General features: G+C 39.2%; 1 protein-coding gene across 2 annotated transcripts in view; it reads right to left on the reverse strand.

Moving 5' to 3' along the window:
• Positions 1–20,914, reverse strand: part of LOC306873648 (cilia- and flagella-associated protein 58-like) — a 113,082-nt gene that overhangs the window by 66,074 nt on the left and 26,094 nt on the right. For both annotated transcript variants that reach the window (XR_013784515.1, XM_079423091.1), the window contains exons 10-11: positions 18,345–18,506; positions 16,612–16,758 (exon numbers count right to left, since the gene is read on the reverse strand). Coding sequence is in view for 1 of the 2 variants with exons in the window: in XM_079423091.1 (XP_079279217.1) it covers positions 16,612–16,758; positions 18,345–18,506 (309 nt within the window). In the remaining variant the exon portion in view is untranslated. The remainder of the gene's footprint in view (positions 1–16,611; positions 16,759–18,344; positions 18,507–20,914) is intronic.

The following is a 20,914-nucleotide window of genomic DNA, read 5'->3' on the forward strand; positions in this document are numbered from 1 at the left end:
GAGGTCGAAACGCTGCTGTAATTGTCCCTTGGTGGGAAACTGTGGTACTTCATCAAGACATTTGACTTCAAAATCCATCTGTCTCTCACCCCTCTTTGACACTTATTTGTTTGCCTGCGGCACATACAGGGGGGTAAACATATAGGTCTGCCAAGAAGGTAGAAAACAGACAAAAAAAGTGGAAGGGAAGGATAAAAAGAGACCGAGGGGAGACAGGTGTGAGTGCTTTACACTTCATTTGATTCCAGTCTTAACCTTTATTTCCTAAGAGAGAGAAAGAGAGAGCAACAGAGCCAGAGTCAGGCTGTAGGAGCAGCAGGCTAGTTGTCTTAAAGACTAAAGATCCTGTTTTCAGAACCAGCTCAGGTGCAAGTCATATTATATAAACAATATTGTTGAAAAATGTTAGTTAAATTTTTTTATTTTATTTTTTTCCCAATGTTTTTGCAAGAAGACTCTTTAGGCTCACCAAGGTTGCAAGTATTTGGTTAAAAATACAGTAAAATATTAAATATTGTGAAATGTTATTACAATTTAAAATGGCTGTTTTTTTGTTGTTGTTTATTTCATACATTTTAAAGTGCAATATTCCTGGGATGGAAAAGCAGAATTTTCAGTGGTTATTACCTTCAGAAGTCATTCTAATATTTCTTATCAATGTGCTGCTTAATTTTTTAAAATTGAAATCTTTTGTATTATAAATGTCTTTACTGTCACTTTTAATCAATTCAGTCTTTGCCGAGTGAAAGCATGTTTCAAAGCAGAAAGAAAACCAAATACTTGAACAGTGCATATAAAAGTGAGACGAGAAAAATGCTATGGCATACAATTATACTACGAATGTTATCTACAAAAATTAGAGAAACTGTTTTTCCCTTTTTTCTTTTCCTTCCTTAAAATGTAAATTAATGTTAACAAATTATTAAATTAATTGCAATTTTATAATTTAATAGACAGACAGCCATTTGTCTTATTTATTTGTTCTTTTCTCATATTAAAATTATAGAATTAATCAGGGCTCCAGACGAAAATGGTCAATAATTTACAATCTAATCACCACTGGCATCTGTCAGGAAAACTTTACATCTAAGCTTTTTTTATTCAGCTTCTGGCACTTTTGTCTAAGGGTTGATTTGTATTCAAACTAAGTGATTTTAACTTTTTTTTCTTCGTGTTATACAGAATTACTGTCTTGGGATGCCTTTCCCATTTCTGTTTGGTGCTTTTAAAACTTAAAAATAATGTTAAACCAAATTATAAAATATACATCAAATAAAACAGTAAAGAAAATACGATTTCAGTCTGTCTACTTCAAAAATTCACATTTTATTCAATAATTTACTATCAATTTCTGAGGGACAAGTAAAGCATACTTTTTTTTTTTGGTCAGTGTATGTACAGATTTAATGTTTTACACTTGTCCCATAAATGGACTTTCTATCTTAAAATATGAAATATTCATTATTAAATTGCCATTTTATTCTAAAAATATAATAACAGAGTAAAATATTATATATCATTGGAAAATATGTGTCCACTTTGAGCACTGTTAGCAGACAAATGAAATAAATGTGCTTTCAGAGACTTCAGAAGGCGTTTTCTTCATCGGGTGCCTTGATGAAGGGGCTCTGACAGCATAATAAACGGAAAACAGTGTTCATATAAGATGACAAGACCTTTGACTCTATCTAAAATCTGGCTCGTTAACACTAAACTGGGAACAACTGCGCGAGGTCATTTTAAAGGTCGTTCGCCACATCTCCCGTTTACTGTGAAACGCTGATGAAATTTCAAAAAGCGGAGAACATCGTTTAGAACCCTGCTGCATGCTTTACACATCATCACTTCCTTTTTTACGCCATTAAATTCTGAAACTTTCTCCCCACCTCTCTCGGTTCAGTGCTAAACATTTGCAGACAGTGTCTGGAGCATGTAATAAGATTTCTCCGAGATCGATGTCGCCTCTCGGCATGCATTTCAACCAGCTGGACGGAGCTGGTGCCGAGAGCAGCCTCTCCCCTCATTACCCCCTGCCGTAGCCTCTCGTGATGAGAAAGTGTAGCCCATTCATTAACATGCTAATCAATTCTTATGAAGTGGCCTAATTGTTTTTTCATGGGGTGAGGGTTAGCCAGTAGACAGACTCGGTGCTGTCTGGCTTCAAAGAACACAAGAGCTTTTTTCTTGGTAAGTTTGTGAAGGCTTGAGGTAATAAACAACAACAAGAAGAGCTGAAAGGTCAATGTCTTGGCACAATAGTCTTTGTGTGTGGAGACAAGAGACCAGCAGGACAAAAGGGCATCGCTTCCTATGAAGCCGTCTGTGAGGGAAGCCATCTAAATGCTTGAAAATGCCCTTTAAAAGGATAGTTCACCCAAAAAAGATTATTCATCCTTATGTCGTTCCAAGCCTGTCTTGACTTTCTTTCTTCTGCAGAACACAAAAGAAGATATTTTGAAGAACGCCGGGTCATATTTGATATGACAAAAGTTTAATTAAGGCACGGTTTCTTCCATCAAATCTTAATTAACTGACAGCAGCTTTTATTCCTCAGTAAAGAGCGAAGCATTTGAGTCATGCACAGACCACAAAACTGACAGGAGCAGCTCCGCTGGAGAACAGTGACTGAACCTAAAACGTCAGATGATACACAGCTCGTATCTGCATCTCTGTAAGTTACCGAAACCACAAATGAAAACGCATAACACACTAGACGTGTATGTGCAGATAATACACCATGACAGACAACTAGTTGTCCAGTCTGGTTGCATTCACACAGCAGGGGTTTGCTGAAAATACAGTTGTGAGTCCTGAAAATGTACGGGTGTGAGTTTGGTTATAGAATGCAGTTGTCACTTCAGTAAATATCCAAGATGTGTGTGAATGCAACCATATTAATGACTGAAATACAGAACTGACAATGTATTTGTCATGAATCTGGTCTATGAACTTCCGTTAACTCCCCACCAGGGGTCACTCGCTCACCACATGGACTCTTGCACCACACTAACTGTTGCACGCCACCTCAGACTACCATTCCCATCATCCATTGCACTGACGACACACACAGCTGATTGCACTGATCACACACCCTACATGAACCATGGAGTTCCTCTTCCTCTCTGCCGAGTATTGTATAGTGTATATCCTAGCGATAGCTACTCTACGGAGCCCACTCAGTTGTTATAGTCTTGCCTTGCCTGTTTTCTCGTGTTTTGATATCTGCCTGTGTTTCCTGGATTAACCCTTTGCCTTGCCGTTCGGACTCTGTTTGCACCTCGTTTGGATTGTTGCTCGTGTACCTGGATTATCTCTCTGCCTTGCCCTGTTGGATATTGTTCACCGATCGTCGACCCACGCTTGCCCTAGGATTACTCTTTGTATTGTATGTGTTTTTCCTGTTTGCCACTGAATGAACCTCGCTTGTTTTGTAACCACGCTTTTGAATAAAGCTTGTAAATGGATCTGCATGTCTCACGTCTCGTTCGCCCTGTAACAGTATTCTGGTGCTGTGTGAATGTGGCCTAATTTTTTGGGTAAACTGTTAAATTTACACAGAAAATAAAAATGGTGTAGGATTACTTTGAATTTACATACCCTGAAATGTTGTACTTCTTGTTTTTGCACATGATTCAACTATTATTACTATTTTAGTTTTTATCTGCAATTTTGTGCTTCCTGTTTTTGCACATTTCGCTTACTAATTTATCTTTTATCTAATATTATTTATACATTTAATGTACAGTTTCAGTAGCTGTCCAGTTTTACTTTTCACTGCCAGTTTTATTTGTATATAACTGTTTATGTGGCAAATAAAAATCTTGAATCTTGAATTTGGAACCTTTGGAATCTTGAAACAATTTTCCCTCAGAAATTGCTAGTAAATTTCAAAAATCATTACAATGAAGTGGCAGGAAATTCTGAAGTAGAATGACTGAAATAGTATCTTTGTGTGCGTAAGAAAAATCTCTTATATAAACTTTACAGTGTAGTCGATATTTTGTCAATATCATATTCATTTTAGTTCATTTTACGAAGTATACACATTTATGTATCAAGAATTCATGTTAATTTACTTAATTTCCTACACAATTTAAGTTGTAATATTATATTTATAATGTGGATATAGCTTATTAATCTTATTTATAAGCAGTTCAGTTCACTGGTGTTCAGCTCTTGTCTCTCAAGTAGTGAAATCATTCTTTTATGAATATATATTTTATCAACAGTCATGTCATGATTGTCATGATGCATATTTTGTCTAATTTTGTTGATTAGATCAGTGTTGGCACATTCCTGCATATTTTGCATGTCTCCTTTGTCTGACAAACCCATTTCACCCTTGGAGCCCCTACTAATGAGCTGATGAGTTGAATCTGGTGGTTTTGATTAGGAAAACATGCAACATGTGCAGTGTTGAGGAGCTCCATGAATGTGGTTGAGAACCACTGGACTAGATCATACCGATTTCAGTCACAGTCATTTGATGTTGCAAGAATTTGGAGTAAAATACGCTCCCAGATTTCTCTGATTTCAGAATGATTTCAAAGCAGATACTTCAGAGCTCAACTCTCCTCTCAGTTTACTGCTTAATATACATTTCAAAGACACAGAATGGACTTCATGGGGGAAAAGGCAAACAAGAGGATGAAGCAATAGTAAACCCATGTGTTTTTCATTTCTCATTTTTCATAAATGTGGTAAATGTAATTCAAAAAAATACTATTCTGGGAAAAACAAACATTTCATTGAAGTTTAGAATTAGGATGCATATAGTTTTATGAAAAACAAGAACAACGATAGACATAATGCAGAAGAATATCCAGACCAGTATTCAAGGTCAGTACAAAGAGATCAAAGACAGATCAAACTATGTAAAAAATGTGATTTCAAATTCCACTGAGTGCCCTCTGCTGACCGAGTGAGATTTTGTCACAACTACCATCAACCTGCCATTTCATATATCCAGTGTTCACAAATAAATACAAAGATTAACAAGAATACACCTGGCTCTCCAAGGCCATTTTGTTGAGTGGGTAACTTTAACACTATCCCAAACGTCACATGGTATTGTGACAATGACTCCCATCACCTGCATGGGTTATGCTTTGACAATGACGCATCCTGACAGGATTGGAGGTAAAACGTGAAGCCGAGAATGAGCTGCTGTGACAGCTGCTCCATGGAAATGTAATGAACCCAAGTTTGTCACCATTTACCAAAGGGTGATATTGACTTTCCGTCATAGGCGTAATATTGCTGACAATTGTTAGATATGTGGGTTGGCTGACAAAGTACATCTGACAAATTAATACCAGAGGTGACAATGACGGAGGTGCAAATCACCTGTTTTTTAACCATTCAGCCTGAAGAAATGAACGAAGCGTGACATTTTACACAAAGAGTTGTGTGTAAAACAAAACACTCAGATGTCTTCCGAGTCATTATTTTCCACTTTTTAATGAGGGTTAAAACACTAGCAAAAAAATGTTTCTCTTTAATGAAATAATTATACTGGAATAAACTAATTTGTTAGATGATCCATGTTCTCCAGCATGATTCGTGAATGTTCCAAAGAGCATCTTGTGCTTCAGTGGAAGCAAGAAAATCTGACCTTTTGTATGTACAAAGGAGTTCAAATGATCAATGTCACAAACCTGCTAAGTGAAGCAAGGATTTCTTAGGTATTTAGTTATATATTTCCCTTTTATTCTAACTCCATAGACATTTTCTAGGTTAAAATAAAACTAAAACTTACGACTTTCCATGAATTTTGAACCTCACTGCAAATATATATGTTCCTGTCATGAGAAGTTCAATCAGTCAATCACAAAATCGGCCCAAAGCTTGTCAAACATAACATTTTCTTGATTCCCATGTCTTCTTTTGCAGTTCATTACGGGCACAAACCCAAGACTAACCAAGAGACATCTCATAAGAATAATACATTAGATAAATTAAGGTTTTATGAGAAAATGGGCAAATGACATGTTCTCCTGCTTCCTTCCATGTGCATGTGGCTAAGGACTTTATTGAATAATGAATCTCTCACATTCTATGGAAGCAAGTGAAGTGACAAATAAAAAAAAAAAGCATTATAAGGTAAAAACTATACAGAAATTACTGTTAACGACATGATAAAAGGCTTCCAACCACTTTACATAATTATATACTCCTCAAAGCACAGAGGGTGAAACAGACATGGTGACATTTTGCAAAATTAAACATGACTTCTTGTGTTAGCAGTGTTTGGGAAGTTGCTTTGAAACTGAAGCATCCCAAACTACAAGCTACTATCAAATCAGTAAAATTACAGTAAAGCTACTCTTTAGAAAACAGACTCTGCTTAAGAAGAGTTGCTAATTGTATTGAATCTATTTAAGTATGGATTTTTTTATTTATTGATTATTTAATGATAATTTATATTTAAAGTCTATGGACCGGATGAACATTGGCCAAAGCATAACATTGCCTCCATCGGCCTGACTTCTTCCCATAGTGCATCTTGCTGCCATCCCTTCCCACACACATACCCAGCCATCCACCTGATCTAAAAGAGAACAAGATTCATCAGACCAGGCTACCTGTTTCCATTGTTTCATTGTCCAGACCTTTATTATTGTCCTTTATTGCACCTCTGCATCCCATGAACTCTCAAAATGTTTGGAGATACTCTGACCCAGTGGTCCAGCCATCACTATTTGGTAAAATTCACTGGCTCATTTTTCCCACTTCCAAAAACATGACATTCCAAAACTAACTGTTCAATTGCTTCTCAATATATTCCATGCCTTGACAGAAGCCATTCAAACAAACTGATGGTTCAGATGATTCATGTACCACAAGTGAACCACTTGAATGAACTGAATCAGTCTAAAATTATTTAGATTTCCCAATTCTACATAAAGAGAGCAGAGAGTTTAAAAGAAACTTGCAGGATTTGTAGCATTCATACCACTTGTTTTGGGAAAAGCTAGAGTGCTTTAAAAAGACTACAAAAAATATAGGCAGTAGCGTTACTAGTTTTGGCAAATGGTATAACTCTAAAAATGCTTCACAAGATTTGTGAATGCAAAGCCTGTCTTCATTCACATGTTCTGGATCTTTCTTCCTCCTTTTGACTTGAGAAGTGGTGGAAAACAGGAAGGAGAAGGCAGAGGAACCAGAGAAGAAAGCATAGGTATATTGCAGCTCTGGGGCACCTGTATGATTTAGAGTACAAAAGGCAAAGGGTGAGACACAGGCTCACAAAAACCAAGAAAGCAAATGAATGAAGGTGAAAGAAAGGAAATGCCAGAGAGGGTTACATAAGCCTGCAGTGAACTCCCTATCAATTTAAAGTTTTCTGCATCATGTCCCTGCGGCACCTCAAAACATGAAAGATTGCCTTTGTTTGTAATTTCTCTCTCTAGTTGTTTGTCGATCTTCTTTGCTCCCATTTTCTTTCCCATCAGTCTATTTAAGTTCTTTTTGCTTTTTGTTTGTAAAATGACGCCTGAAAAATTATACTCTGATGACAGGAAAAATGAGGTTTCCATGCAACACTAATCACATGACACAGTTTTACTCAGTGATTGAACAGTTCCAGCAATTACTTAAAGTGTTTGTTAGCTGTGCATTTACTTTCACTTTAGTTTCTTTTTTGGGGTTTTGTTAGACTAAATTTTGCTAAATCTCATTAAAATTAATACAAAACATCTGAGATAAAAGAAAATGACTTGATTTGCGGAGTGACAACCTCCACTCCTGACAGCGCCGCACTGTCCGTTTGATCACCGTCCAGCACGCGTATGGAGCGGCCGTGAGAAACGAGAGGCGCGGCCGCGATCCTGTCTTCTTTTCTTTGTTGTACACCGAGATGCACCGAGATAAGAGACGGATTCACATCCTATGGCGTTATTTTACTGCCAAATGTCGAGAGCGCATTTTTTGTAGCGCGAAAGTAGATTAATATAATTCTCCCCGCTCGCACGCGGATTTCCTTTGCTCTCGCACAAAAACGGACGCGCTCTCGGATATCTCGCGCTCATGATCTCGGTGCTCTCGCGCAGTTTTCAGTTCTGATTTTAGTTAGATTTTCTTTTCATGAAAACTCACTTCATTTTAGCAACACATTCAATGGCACTCTCCTCTAAAACAGTGAATATACAGTTATATGTTATAGGAAATGACACTGTCTGCAAATGCATTAAACCCATAGAATATAATGTAGTGATGTTATCACAAATATGATAAATTCATTCTAGTGTTATATTTGGTCTCCACATCTTAAGTAGGCTATTTAGGGAATAGTGCATCTGACCCTAGTTCTGTCTTAAATCAGAATATATATAATTTGGAAATACAAAATGACTTTTAACAAATAAAAAGAATCAATGAGTTAAACTATAATTACAGTATATATACAGAAAAACCGGTATTGACTTTGTAAAGACCAGAGTTGGATATAAGGTGTTACTCAGTAACACATTACTGTAATCTAATTACTTTTCCTGGAAACACAGTAAAGTAATGAGTTATATTTTAAATTTATATAATTTTATTACAGTTACTTTTGTCAATAAAATTACGTTACTTAAATTACAAATACGGTGTTAAAAAAAAGTTAAAATCATGTTTTGTGCGTAAGTATGCCCTTTAATAAATCACCAGAGAATAATAGACACAAGCTTTCTTTAGATATACTGTATTTCTCATCGTTCATTCTAGTGACTCATTTCAAGAAGTTATTCACAGAGACTGAGAATGCAGAAAGCGCACCCTATTTGTTTTCTTTATTTTACAAAGCCAAAAAAAGAAAAGTTTTGTTGATATTGGGAGTGAATCAGGATATACAAATAATAGGCCTACTTATGTTTTTTTTCAGTGAATATTAAATTAATGAAAGAACTATGAGTTTCTCTTTGTAGTGTATTTTTTAGGTTTGAAAAGTAAAGTAAACTTGAAAGTAACATGAAAGTAAAGTAATTAGTAATCGGATTACTTTTTAGATCCAGTAATCAAATTACAATTTTAAAGAAGTAATTAGTCATTTGTAGTGGATTACTTTTTTAAGTAACTTACCCAACACTGGTAAAGACATTGTTACAAGGAAATTCTATATCAAAACAAATGCACTTCTTTTGTACTTACTATACATCAAAGAATCACAGAAATCAATAAATTAAAACTGTAAAAAAAAAAAAAAAAAATTGTAGCAATATTTTACAATATTACTGTTTTTTATTTGTTTTTTGTGGGCTTTAAGTATAAAATATTTATTTCAAAAACATTTTAAAAAATCTTACCAATCCCAAACTTTTGAAGGGTAGTGTAAATCTTGGTAAATGTTGATTTAAAATGTAGGAAGGAAGGAAGGAAGGAAGGAAGAAAAAGAAAGTTCTACTTTAGCTATTTTTGCTGCAGGATGTACAGATCTTTATGGCTCAGTCTTCATGAATATGAATTAACTGACTATGTGTAATGTTTATCAAAAGATCTTGTCTGAATTTCTCGTCCTCTGGAAGTAATTGCAAGTGATCTTCTGTTCTTGATGACGACTGGTCTTTCTCTACTGTTCTCTGTGGCTTTCCTTCATTAGTACAGGAATCTAAACACAGGGAGCGCTGAGCTTGGCTCAAACATGCCTCTTACTTTGATTAGCAAGAGTGAAGTGTGCTCTCCAATGATTATGTTGATATCTATCATGAGATCATCAGCATCTGTCGAGTTCACAGACTTTAGTTTGCTCTGTAAAGTTTCTCGACATGTCAGTCTTCAGTGCATCTTTTGGTCTTGTCTCTCCTTTTCTCTTCCATTGGGTGTCTTGCCTTTTCACTTCATGGTTCAAAGGAGAGGTGAACATCATAGCCATCATGCTTCCTGAGAACCAGTCAGGGAGCCAGACAGCACCTCCTGTGGCATGCTGGGAAAGCTGCTCAAGTTGGGTAGCTGCCCACCAGCCCTCGAGACCCATTTACTTTTATTAATGAATCTTTCTGTCTAGTTCCTTACTAATGCACACACCATATTTCACCCAGAATGAGCTTTTAAAGATCTTCAACAGTGCTTAACGCAGTCAGATACCAGGAGAGGATGTTTAAGAGCATTTGACTATACGCTTCCCAAGACAGCATTTGGATTAATCAAAACAGACTGTCAGTTATCCGTGGATCTATTTAGTTCTGAGACAGCTCATAATCTGTGATCTGTGCGAGTTGAAATTTTCCACTCATTGTCGTCCAGAACTCCACAACCCTCCACCCCATGCATAGAGGAACCTTCCAGTCTGAAACCATCTGTTCGGACCACTGGTCCACACTCCTCTGAAACAATCTGTTCAGGCTGATGGAGCGATTTCACCATGCTCCAGATATTAACATACAGTGGGGTCTAAAAGTCTGAGATTTTATGCTGGTTTCTTTGTTTAACATTTTTCAAAATGATAAAAACCAACATGAAAGCATAAAGTGATTCAAAATTCAATGGTCTACAATAGGCATCTTTTTTGTTTGTTATTGTAGCGTAACTAATCACCAAAACATGTCTTGTGTTTCCCTCCCTCTTGTGCCCATATTTGGTTAGTTCCTGTTTCTGCCCCGTTTTGATTCATTATTAGTTTATTTGTCCCTGTCCGTGTTTCATTAATTATCTAGTTTTCCCCAGAGTTTAATAGTCCTGTGCTTCGCTGCCTCTGTGTCCGGTCTTAATCGTCATTCGGTGTTTGTCTGATCCCTGTGCTCCATGTTTCCTGGTATCTTCATTAAAAGTAACGTTAATTGTTCTCCTCGTCTCCTGCGTTCTCCTTGCTCCCAGCAAAACGTGACAGAATATGAGTATATACAGTACATGCATGTGTATTTATATATGCATAAATATACATAGTACACACATATTATGTAAACAAACTTATTTTGGACACAATTAATCACTATTAATTGTTTGACAGCACTAGAATAAATGAATGAAATTTAAATTGTGATATTATTTTTTTATATATAATTTTATAGCTTAAAGACATTTCATTATTTAAACTTAAAAGTAAACTTTCCAGGTTTAACACTAGAAATAAAAAAACCTAAAATATATAAATCCACCGCTGCATGTATCTTGTTATAGAGGTCCACGATGCATGTAAAGCTAAACTAGGATTAGTGGCTACTTTACCATCAGTCATCTGACAGCAGTTGTTTCTCTCTCGCTTTGTTGCTCTCTCTCTCTCTCTCTCTCTGTGGCCACACCCCTCAGTCTATACCTCAGAACAAGGTCATGTATAATTTACAACTCCAATAACCACCAAAAAGCATTGCATATTCATTAAGTCTTTCATGTCAGATGTTGAATTTGAAAGTGCGTAGAGTCAAAGCCCTCTCTGAACTCCCATTTATATTTCTGTCATAAAATATGGAGTGATCTTTTGTGTTTTCTTTTATTTCTGTCCTTTTTTGTGCCATCCTATTTGATATTCCAATATTATCCTTTGTGAGGGTGATATTGAAAGCTTGTGACAGAGAGAAGAAGAAACGTGCCATTGTATTTGATAAGCACAAAGATCTGGAAAGTAATAATGAAAAGATTATGAAAAATATCTCCTCAAAGTTGAATGCAAGGTTACTTTTCTTATGTTGTCTGGTCATATCAAGCACCACAAATGAGCACCTTTAAGGACAGTGACCAGTCTATCACTGTGTTTACACACACACACACACACACACACAAAAACATCAGCTTCAACTTTAATAATAAACCAGCTAAAGAAGTAAAAATAAAGGATGCATGCATATCAGGTAATCACAACTACGATCATAGTCAGAAAAACAACACAGTTGTGATTGACATTACTTTTATACAATAGTTCAATAAACACAAATGTTTTATTATTTCTCCCCCATTTCCTTTAATAAATCTATTTTGCACTAGGTACAAAATAGTTCCTCTAAGGACCTGTTGGACAAAAATGTCCCCATTGAAACCCATTAAAACTGCTATTTTTAATTGCAGTGTCGTTTAACAGTAAAATGATGCATTTTTTGTTAATAGGCTTTCAATCTATTGGCAAGGCTTCAAAATTAAATTTTTTACTATTTTTTTTTTACCAAATGGTGCCCTTTTTTCAGGTTTGGCCTATAAAGCAAATACTCGCTTTATTCCTGTTTTCTGCTTCTGCATATTATAGAGCCAATTGGATAAATAATGCAGTTATAATTGTGTGGGTGTGTTGGTATGGATGTCAGAGTGTGGTTTGAACGTGTCATAAAAAAAATTGTGTGTGTGTTCTTGTTATGATTGAGAGAGAAAAACTCTATACTGTGAATCACAATTCCAACCACTGTGTGCACCAGCGGAGTTTTGCTGGCATCTAATGGGGCAAATGTGGTACTGCACACAAACAAAATCTTACTGATAGCTAATTTTTTTAGATATCAACCTCAAATTTGGAACAAAACTTGTTTAGATTTATGGCTATGATTTTCTAGCAGGTTGAGAGTTCACAACATGTTTCATAAAATATATATTTTATATAAAATATTGTTCATAAATCATTTTCATAAACTTAAACCTGTATAACTTTTTTTTGTTTCACTTTTTAAACTTTTTTTACTTCAACAATAATCTGCCATAGATCTTCTTTATAATGAGACCACACTTAAGTCTGTGCTCCCAAGCTTCAAATTTTTATGACCGTTTTTTGACATGGACATTTTTGTCCACTATGGACGTATATGTAACTTTTTTTATTGACGCAAAAGAGTAATTAAATTAAATTAAATTAAGAATTTAAACCAAATATTACTCTATAGAAAGATTTATGACAATACTTGCCCAAGAGGGTTAAGGCAGTAAAATAATGGTGGCCACACAAAATATTGACACTTTGGGCCCAATTTGGACATTTTCACTTAGGGGTGTACTCACTTTTGTAGCCAGCGGTTTAAACATTAATGGCTATGTGTTAAGTTATTTTGAGGGGACAGCAAATTTATACAAGCTGTGCACTCACTACTTTACATTGTAGCAAAGTGTCATTTCTTCAGTGTTGTCACATGAAAATATATAATAAAATATTTACAAAAATGTGAGGGGTGTACTCACTTCTATGAGATACTGTACACATATACATATACATATATATATATATATATATATATATATATATATATATATATACACATACATACATACATACATACATACATACATACATACATACGTGTGTGTGTGTGTGTGTGTGTGTGTGTGTGTGTGTGTGTGTGTGTGTGTGTGTACACATATATAATTTTTTTAAATAATATTTTAATGTAATATATCATAATTGAAGTTGGAATGACAAAAAAAAATAATAATTTTTGCATGGTTTCTATTTCTGCACATTGTACTGTGTAGCCCATCTGTGCAATCTCATTGGATACAAATACAAAGCTGTGCATTAGATCTAAGATCTAAGAAAGATCTAAGATAGTGCCGCAGATGGCAGCTACAATGCTTTGCTCTTCGGTGTTTGTACTGTTTTTGTTTGTTGAATCTCCGCTCTCTACCCAACAAAACGGATGAACTCCTTCTGCTCTCCCGGACAAACAAGGAGTTTTCAAACTCTGCTGCTCTGTGTTTCACGGAAACCTGGCTGAATGACGCCATACCGGACAAACATGCTACATCTGCCTAACTTCCAGCTGATCAGAGCAGATCGCGATGCAGAATCAACGGGGAAATCGCACGGCGACGGGACGTGCTTTTACATAAATGAGGGGTGGTGTACAGATGTAACTGTGTTAAAGAAGATGTGCTGTTCTGATCTAGAAACTCTCTTCATTAACTCCAAGCCGTTCTATTCTCCGTGGGAGATTTGTTCGTGAGTGTCTACATTCCACCCAGGGCTTGCAAAATTTCAAAATCCCTGGTAGGCCTTCGGGCAGGTACTCTTCAGATTTTGGTAGCCCGAAAATTAATTTAACTAGCCCAAATAAAAAATATATATATTTTTTAATATATATATTTTTTAAAATATATTTTTTCCAACTGTAAGACCTCTTGAAATTATAGTTAAGACATGTCTTATACCATTTAACACCGGACTCTGTTTTAATCATTCTCGGGGACTTTAATAAAGCAAATCTCTCCTGAGAACTGCCAAAATACAGACAGCACATCACATGTCCCACCAGAGACAGTAATATATTGGATCACTGTTATACAGCGATAAAGGACGCATATCACTCTGTCCCACGAGCAGCTTTAGGACTCTCTGATCACTGTTTGGTTCATCTCATATCGACCTACAGGCAGAAACTTAAATCTGCTTAACCTGTATTAAGAACTGTTAAAAGATGGACTAATGAAACGGAGCGGGATTTACAAGCCTGTTTCTCTCTCACTGATTGGACTGTTTTTGAAGCTGCTACCACCGATTTGGACGAGCTCACAGAGACTGTAACATCTTATATCAGTTTCTGTGAGGATATGTGCATTCCTGCCAAGACTCATCTAACTTACAACAACGACAAACCATGGTTCACTGCAAAACTCAGACAGCTCCGTCAGGCCAAAGAAGATGCTTACAGAAAGAGGGATACAGTCTTGTATAAACAGGCCAAATACACACTGGAAAAGGAGATCAGATTGGCAAGGAGGAATTATTCTGGCAAGCTAAGGAACAAATTATCTTCCAGTGATTCTGCTTCAGTGTGGAAAGGTATGAAAGATATCACCAGTTACAAGACACCATCCCCCAGCACTCTGGAGAATCAACAACTGGCAGACGACCTGAATGAGTTCTATTGCAGCTTTGAAAAAACACCATTCACACCTCCTGCAACCCCCCTAAGTGAAGACGACGTGTGCCAGGTCTTCAGTAAGAATAAAAGAAGGAAATCACCAGGCCCAGACGGTGTGTCACTAGCCTGCCTAAAAACCTGTGCTGACCAGCTGGCCCCCATCTTCACACAGATCTTCAACAGATCACTGGAGCTGTGCGAAGTCCCCTCATGCTTCAAACGCTCCACCATCATCCCCGTCCCAAAGAAACCCAAAATTACTGGACTTAATGACTACAGACCTGTGGCTCTAATGTCTGTGGCCATGAAATCATTTGAAAGACTGGTTTTGGCTTATCTGAAGGCCTCCACTGGACCCTTACCGGACCAACTGCAGTTTGCCAACAGAGCAAACAGGTCTGTGGATGATGTAGTCAACATGGGACTACACTTCATCCTGCAGCATCTGGACAGACCAGGGACTTATGTGAGGATCCTGTTTGTAGACTTCAGCTCCACTTTTAACACCATCATCCCAGACACCCTTCAGAATAAACTGACACAGCTCTCCATCCCCACCTCTGTCTGTCAGTGGATCACCAGCTTCCTGACAGACAGGCAGCAGCTAGTGAGGCTGCTAGTGAGGCTGGGAAAATTCTCATCCAGCACTCGTACCATCAGCACTGGAGCTCCTCAGGGCTCTCTCCCCACTGCTCTTCTCCCTCTACACGAACGACTGCACATCTAAAGACCCCTCTGTCAAGCTCCTGAAGTTTGCAGACGTCACCACACTGATCGGCCTCATCCAGGATGGTGACGAGTCTGCCTACAGACAGGAGGTTAAGGAGCTGGCTGTCTGGTGCAGTCTTAACAACCTGGAGCTTAACACGCTCAAAACTGTGGAGATGATCGTGGATTTCAGGAGAAACACCCCCTGCACTTCCCCCACTCACCATCATGAACAGCACTGTGACTGTAGTTGAGTCATTCAGATTCCTGGGCATCACAATTTCTCAGGACCTGAAGTGAGACAATCACATTGAGTCTATTGTCAAAAAGGCCCAGCAGAGGTTGTACTTCCTTTGCCAGCTGAGGAAGTTCAACCTGCCACAGGACCTGCTGAAACAGTTCTACTCCACCATCATTGAATCCGTCCTCTGCACTTCAATAACTGTCTGGTTCAACTCAGCTACCAAATCTGACCTCAGAAGACTACGGAGGGTAGTCCGGACTGCTGAGCAAATCATTGGTACAACCCTCCCCACTCTCCAAGAACTGTACTCATCCAGAGTGAGCAAAAGGGCTGGCAAAATCACTCTGGACCCCTCACATCCAGCACACTCCCTCTTGGAACTGTTACCGTCTGGTCGACGCTACAGAGCTCTGAGCACCAGAACGACCAGACACCGAAATAGTTTCTTCCCTCAAGCAATCCATCTCATGAACACTTAACATTAAATGTGGAACACTCAACACTATTAAACATTATTTATTCACCCCACATACTTTTTTCACTTCAAATTTGCACATATCAGACCTGTACACACATAATTGTCTATATTATATATTGTGTTTTTGCTATTTTGTACATTTCCTATTTGTATATTTGTATATTATTCTTTTATTATCTGTGTCCTGTCCTGTTGCTGTCTTTCTTTTGCACTGTGGAGCTTCTGTCACTATAACAAATTCCTCGTATGTATAAACATACCTGGCCAATAAAGCTCATTCTGATTCTGATTCTGATTAGTACATGCTTCATTGGAAACGTGTCCCATCATGCCTAGTGAGGAAGCTGACTAGGCATAGTAATGTTAGAACTGAAAGTATACAGAACTAAGATGGCGAGAGACAGGTGGCAGTAAAGGATGAAATGGGTTACCTTGAGATTTTCCCTTTCTCTCTCTACACGCTGGAACTCCTGGCGCTCCTTGTCTAGAGCCACCTCTTTTGTGGTGATTTCATCTTTTAGCTGTTCGAACATGTGGTTCACGATCTTCACCTTGCGTTTCATCTCAGCGTTCTGATCCTAGAAGTGAACACATGGAGGTGTGTGAGAAATTGGCCAAACTTATACAGACACAGAGACAGCCTGGCAGACAGGTAGACAACCGCCCTAGCACATTCACACTCAAAACACACAAACACACACTTATTCTTCAGTGAAGTGAGAAAAATTGACAGCAGGAATGGGTCATCAGCAAAAAACTGACAACAAGGACAGTCCTTTATAGACCAGAAAAATAAGTTTCTTACTGCAGCTTTCAAGGTTCCCTTTCCTACGTTGACATATTTTCTATTGATACAGAAATTTTTGGGCTTGTCCTTTTTTTTTTTTTATATATAGGCAATAGACTTTGTTCACATGACAGCTATAAACAATGATTTGCTAGCGGTTTGCATGTGTCATTCGGATGCTGAATATTATCATTCTAAATGGAATCTGAATAAAAGTTTGTGTAGTGCAGGATGAGTCATTAATATTTTGATCCATTTTCCTGAAAGAAAAATACTGTATATTTATGCATAAATGCATATACACTAAATGTTTTTTTTATTCAGCAGGGACATCAAAAAAAATCCAGAAATGTTTTTTTATCACAAATATATTAATCAGCACAACTGTTTTCAACATTGACAATATGTTTCTTGGCCACTAAATCAACATAAATTTGAAATTAATTATTTCTGAAGGACCATGTGACACTGAAGACTAAAGCTGCTGAAAATTCTGCTGTGCCATTACACAAATAAATTAAATTTTTTAAATATATTCAAATAGAAAATAGTCATTTTAAATTAAAATAATGTGTTTACAATATAACTATTTTTACTTTATTTTTGATCAAATAAAGGCAGCCTTGGTACAAGTCCGAACGGTAGTGCATATAAAGGTAAGTTTTATAGCAGAATATTAGCATACAGATGGCTTCAAAGCTAATATACATTGACTAAAAGCCACTAAACTCAAATTTAGATTTTATTGATATCAGTGAATGGACTAATTAAGGTTTCAAGGCTTCTGGATAAATTTTGCTATTTAAACTTATACTTAAGCCAGAAACATACTGGAAAAATATTGGGGTGAGTGAATAATAACAGCATTTTCAATTCATGGTGAACTTTTTCTTTTACTAACTTGCTTAGCACTTCTAATAACAGAAGTGGCAGTAGACATTCAAGCCATGACAGTATCAGACCTGAAAGAGAAAAGTGACTATAGAAAATGACAGTTCACACTATAATTCTCCACTATCGAGCTCCTCACGGCAATGCTGAGAATGCAACTTGTGTTGCATTTTGAATTGAATTCTGACACATTTCACAATGCATCAATGCGTGGAAATTAGTTTTGTGTAACTAGAAGCTAGAAGCTACATGTAGTTTTAGGTCTAAGTCCGCACAGCAGGAAGGTTACCTGCTATTTCCGACTTCGTGCAAATGGGCGAATTCCTGGACAAAGATTAATGTTCACGCCACCCTACTCAAGCTTCCGTGGGGCGAATTTCCCAAAGACATCATCCCATGGATCTACTGGCCTCTACGTCTGCTCTCAAGCTCATGGGGAGTAGATCTGTAAGATGAAGGTCTACACAAACACATATACACACTTACCTTGGCCTCAATCAGGTTCTTGCTGAAGAGGTTCCTCTCTGTCCTGACATCCTCGTAGAGATTCTGCTGCTGCTTCAGTTTTGTTTCAGCTTCTGCAATTCTCTTCTTATACTCAAATATCTGCATCTCCTTCAGTTTAATGTCCTCAATATTCTCAAGAACCTGAAAAGACAGACAGAGACAGTGGGGATAAATCTGGAAAACTACAACTAGTCTATAGCTCTGTTTGAAACCCGTCTGTTGTCTACATAGGCTGCTACTTTCTAAGTATCCTACCTTATGACTGCGAGTACAACTGTAACTCACATGCACACATATTTAGCTACATCACATGATCAAAACAGACTTGAATAACACTTACAGTTTTTTCAAAAAGATCTGTTCAGATTGTAGTCTTAAAACCAGGAAGTAAATTTGCATTTCCAAACACAGAACTGTTTTCAAATTTATGTTTAAGGCACGACTGTGTATGATTTATGTTGTAGAACAAAACATGACAATCACTTTATATGTTAAACACAAACCTTACTTTAGTCATAAATTAAAAAACACTATTCTAGAGCTAACGCTCTAAATCAGCACAAAATGCATAGTAAATTCAAGTACTGAATAATACAGATATATTTTATTTAAATAGAACATTATGGATGAAATTCATAACTTAGGTCATCACTGTAATATATCTGTTTCTGTTTAGTTTCCTTTCTGCCCATATTTGGTTCTTCCTGTTTTAGTTCATGACCCAGTTTTGTTAATTAGTTATATTCATCACCTGTGTTCTATTAATTACCTTGTTTCCTCGTTTGTTCCACTCCCTTTATAAGTCCTCAGTTCTCCCTCTGTGTTTGTCGGATCTTAATGTTGTAAATGGCTATTGGTGGTTGATGCCAATAAATATACGTTTTCATTATTCGTCGTTGTGAGCGCCTTTCTACAACCACCGACCGTGACAGAAGATCCGACCAACACAGAAAACCAGACGAACGCCGGTGACCACCGAAATTATGACCCCGGCTGAAGTCGCGCTGTGCAGGTTACGGCAGGGCGGCCTGAGGTTGGCGCGATATGTGGAGGTTTTCCTCGAGCTCGCCAACCAGGTGAGCTGGCACGACGCAGCTCTGGGTGCGCGTTTCCTGCTGGGGTTGGATGACGAGGTAATACGTTGCGATCTTCCAAGAGGTGATTTTTCCCTGATCGAGCTCATTAACTTAATCTTCTTCCTCAATGGACTCGACGAAGAAGTCGAGGAGATTCCCCAAACTCGTCATTCTGCTCCAGCAGGAACGCACAGCGTCTCCCCAGCTCATTCCTCGCCGGGGTCCTCCACATACCTCGCCAACGGCTCTTCCCGCCTGCCCAACCCTATAGTTTCGCCATCCGTGGCGAAGAGGATCCCGCCGTACTCGGCGATGAATGTTCCGCCCGCGGCGAGGAGGATTCCGCCGCAAGGGGCGATGAACGTTGCGCCGTCCGCGGCGAAGAGGATCCCGCCGTACCCGGCGATGAATGTTCCGCCCGCGGCGAGGAGGAAGCCGCCGAAAAGGGCGATGAACGTTGCGCCAGCTGCGGTGAAGAGGGTTCCGCCGCCTACGCCTCAGGTTAAGGACAGGGGGCTATTGGATGAGGCTCTTCCCCCGGAATTCTCGGCTCCCATGCTCAAGCCAGAAACTACTCCTCGCCAGTGCCATCCTGTGCCTGCTCCTCGTTTGTGTCCGCCTATCCCCGCACCTCGCAAGAGGGTCCCGTCCAGCCGTCCTGAGTTCCCGCTGGTCCCGTCCAGCCGTCCTGAGTTCCCGCTGGTCCCGTCCAGCCGTCCTGAGTTCCCGCTGGTCCCGTCCAGCCGTCCTGAGTTCCCGCTGGTCCCGTCCAGCCGTCCTGAGTTCCCGCTGGTCCCGTCCAGCCGTCCTGAGTTCCCGTCCCGTCCAGCCCACCTGAGTTCCCGCTGGTCCCGTCCAGCCCCGCGCCTCCCGTGCGCCCTCTAATGTCCGCGCTACAAGAGCGCCCCTTTGAATCCGCGCTGCAAGAGCGCCCTCAAGTGTCCACGCTGCAAGAGCGCCCTCAAGAGTCCGCGCTGCAAGAGCGCCCTCCTGCGTCTCCGCTGGTCCCGTCCAGCTCTCCTTCGTCTCCGCTGGTTCTATCCAGCTTCGCGCCTCCCGTGCGCCCTCAGGAGTCCGCGCTGCAAGAGCGCCCTCCTGCATCTACGCTGGTCCCGTCCAGCTCTCCTTCGTCTCCGCTGGTTCCGTCCAGCTCCGCGCCTCCAGAGCGCCCCCCAGTGCCCGCTCCTCCAGAGCGCCCCCCAGTGCCCGCTCCTCCAGAGCGCCCCCCAGTGCCCGCTCCTCCAGAGCGCCCCCAAGTGCCCGCTCCTCCAGAGCGCCCTCCAGTGCCCGCTCCTCCAGAGCGCCCTCCAGTGCCCGCTCCTCCAATGTGGCCCCCAGAGGGGAACTTTCCCAAAGAAATTTTGGGGGGGGGCCATATAGTCCCAGTCTGTGTGGCCAGGCCAAAGGCCAAGGCCACAATGGACTCTGATCCACCATGGACTCCTGAGTCTCCAGATCCGCCATGGCCTCCCG

The sequence above is a fragment of the Barbus barbus genome (genome assembly GCF_936440315.1).
Source record: "Barbus barbus genome assembly, chromosome: 8".
In the NCBI taxonomy this organism is placed as follows: domain Eukaryota; kingdom Metazoa; phylum Chordata; class Actinopteri; order Cypriniformes; family Cyprinidae; genus Barbus; species Barbus barbus.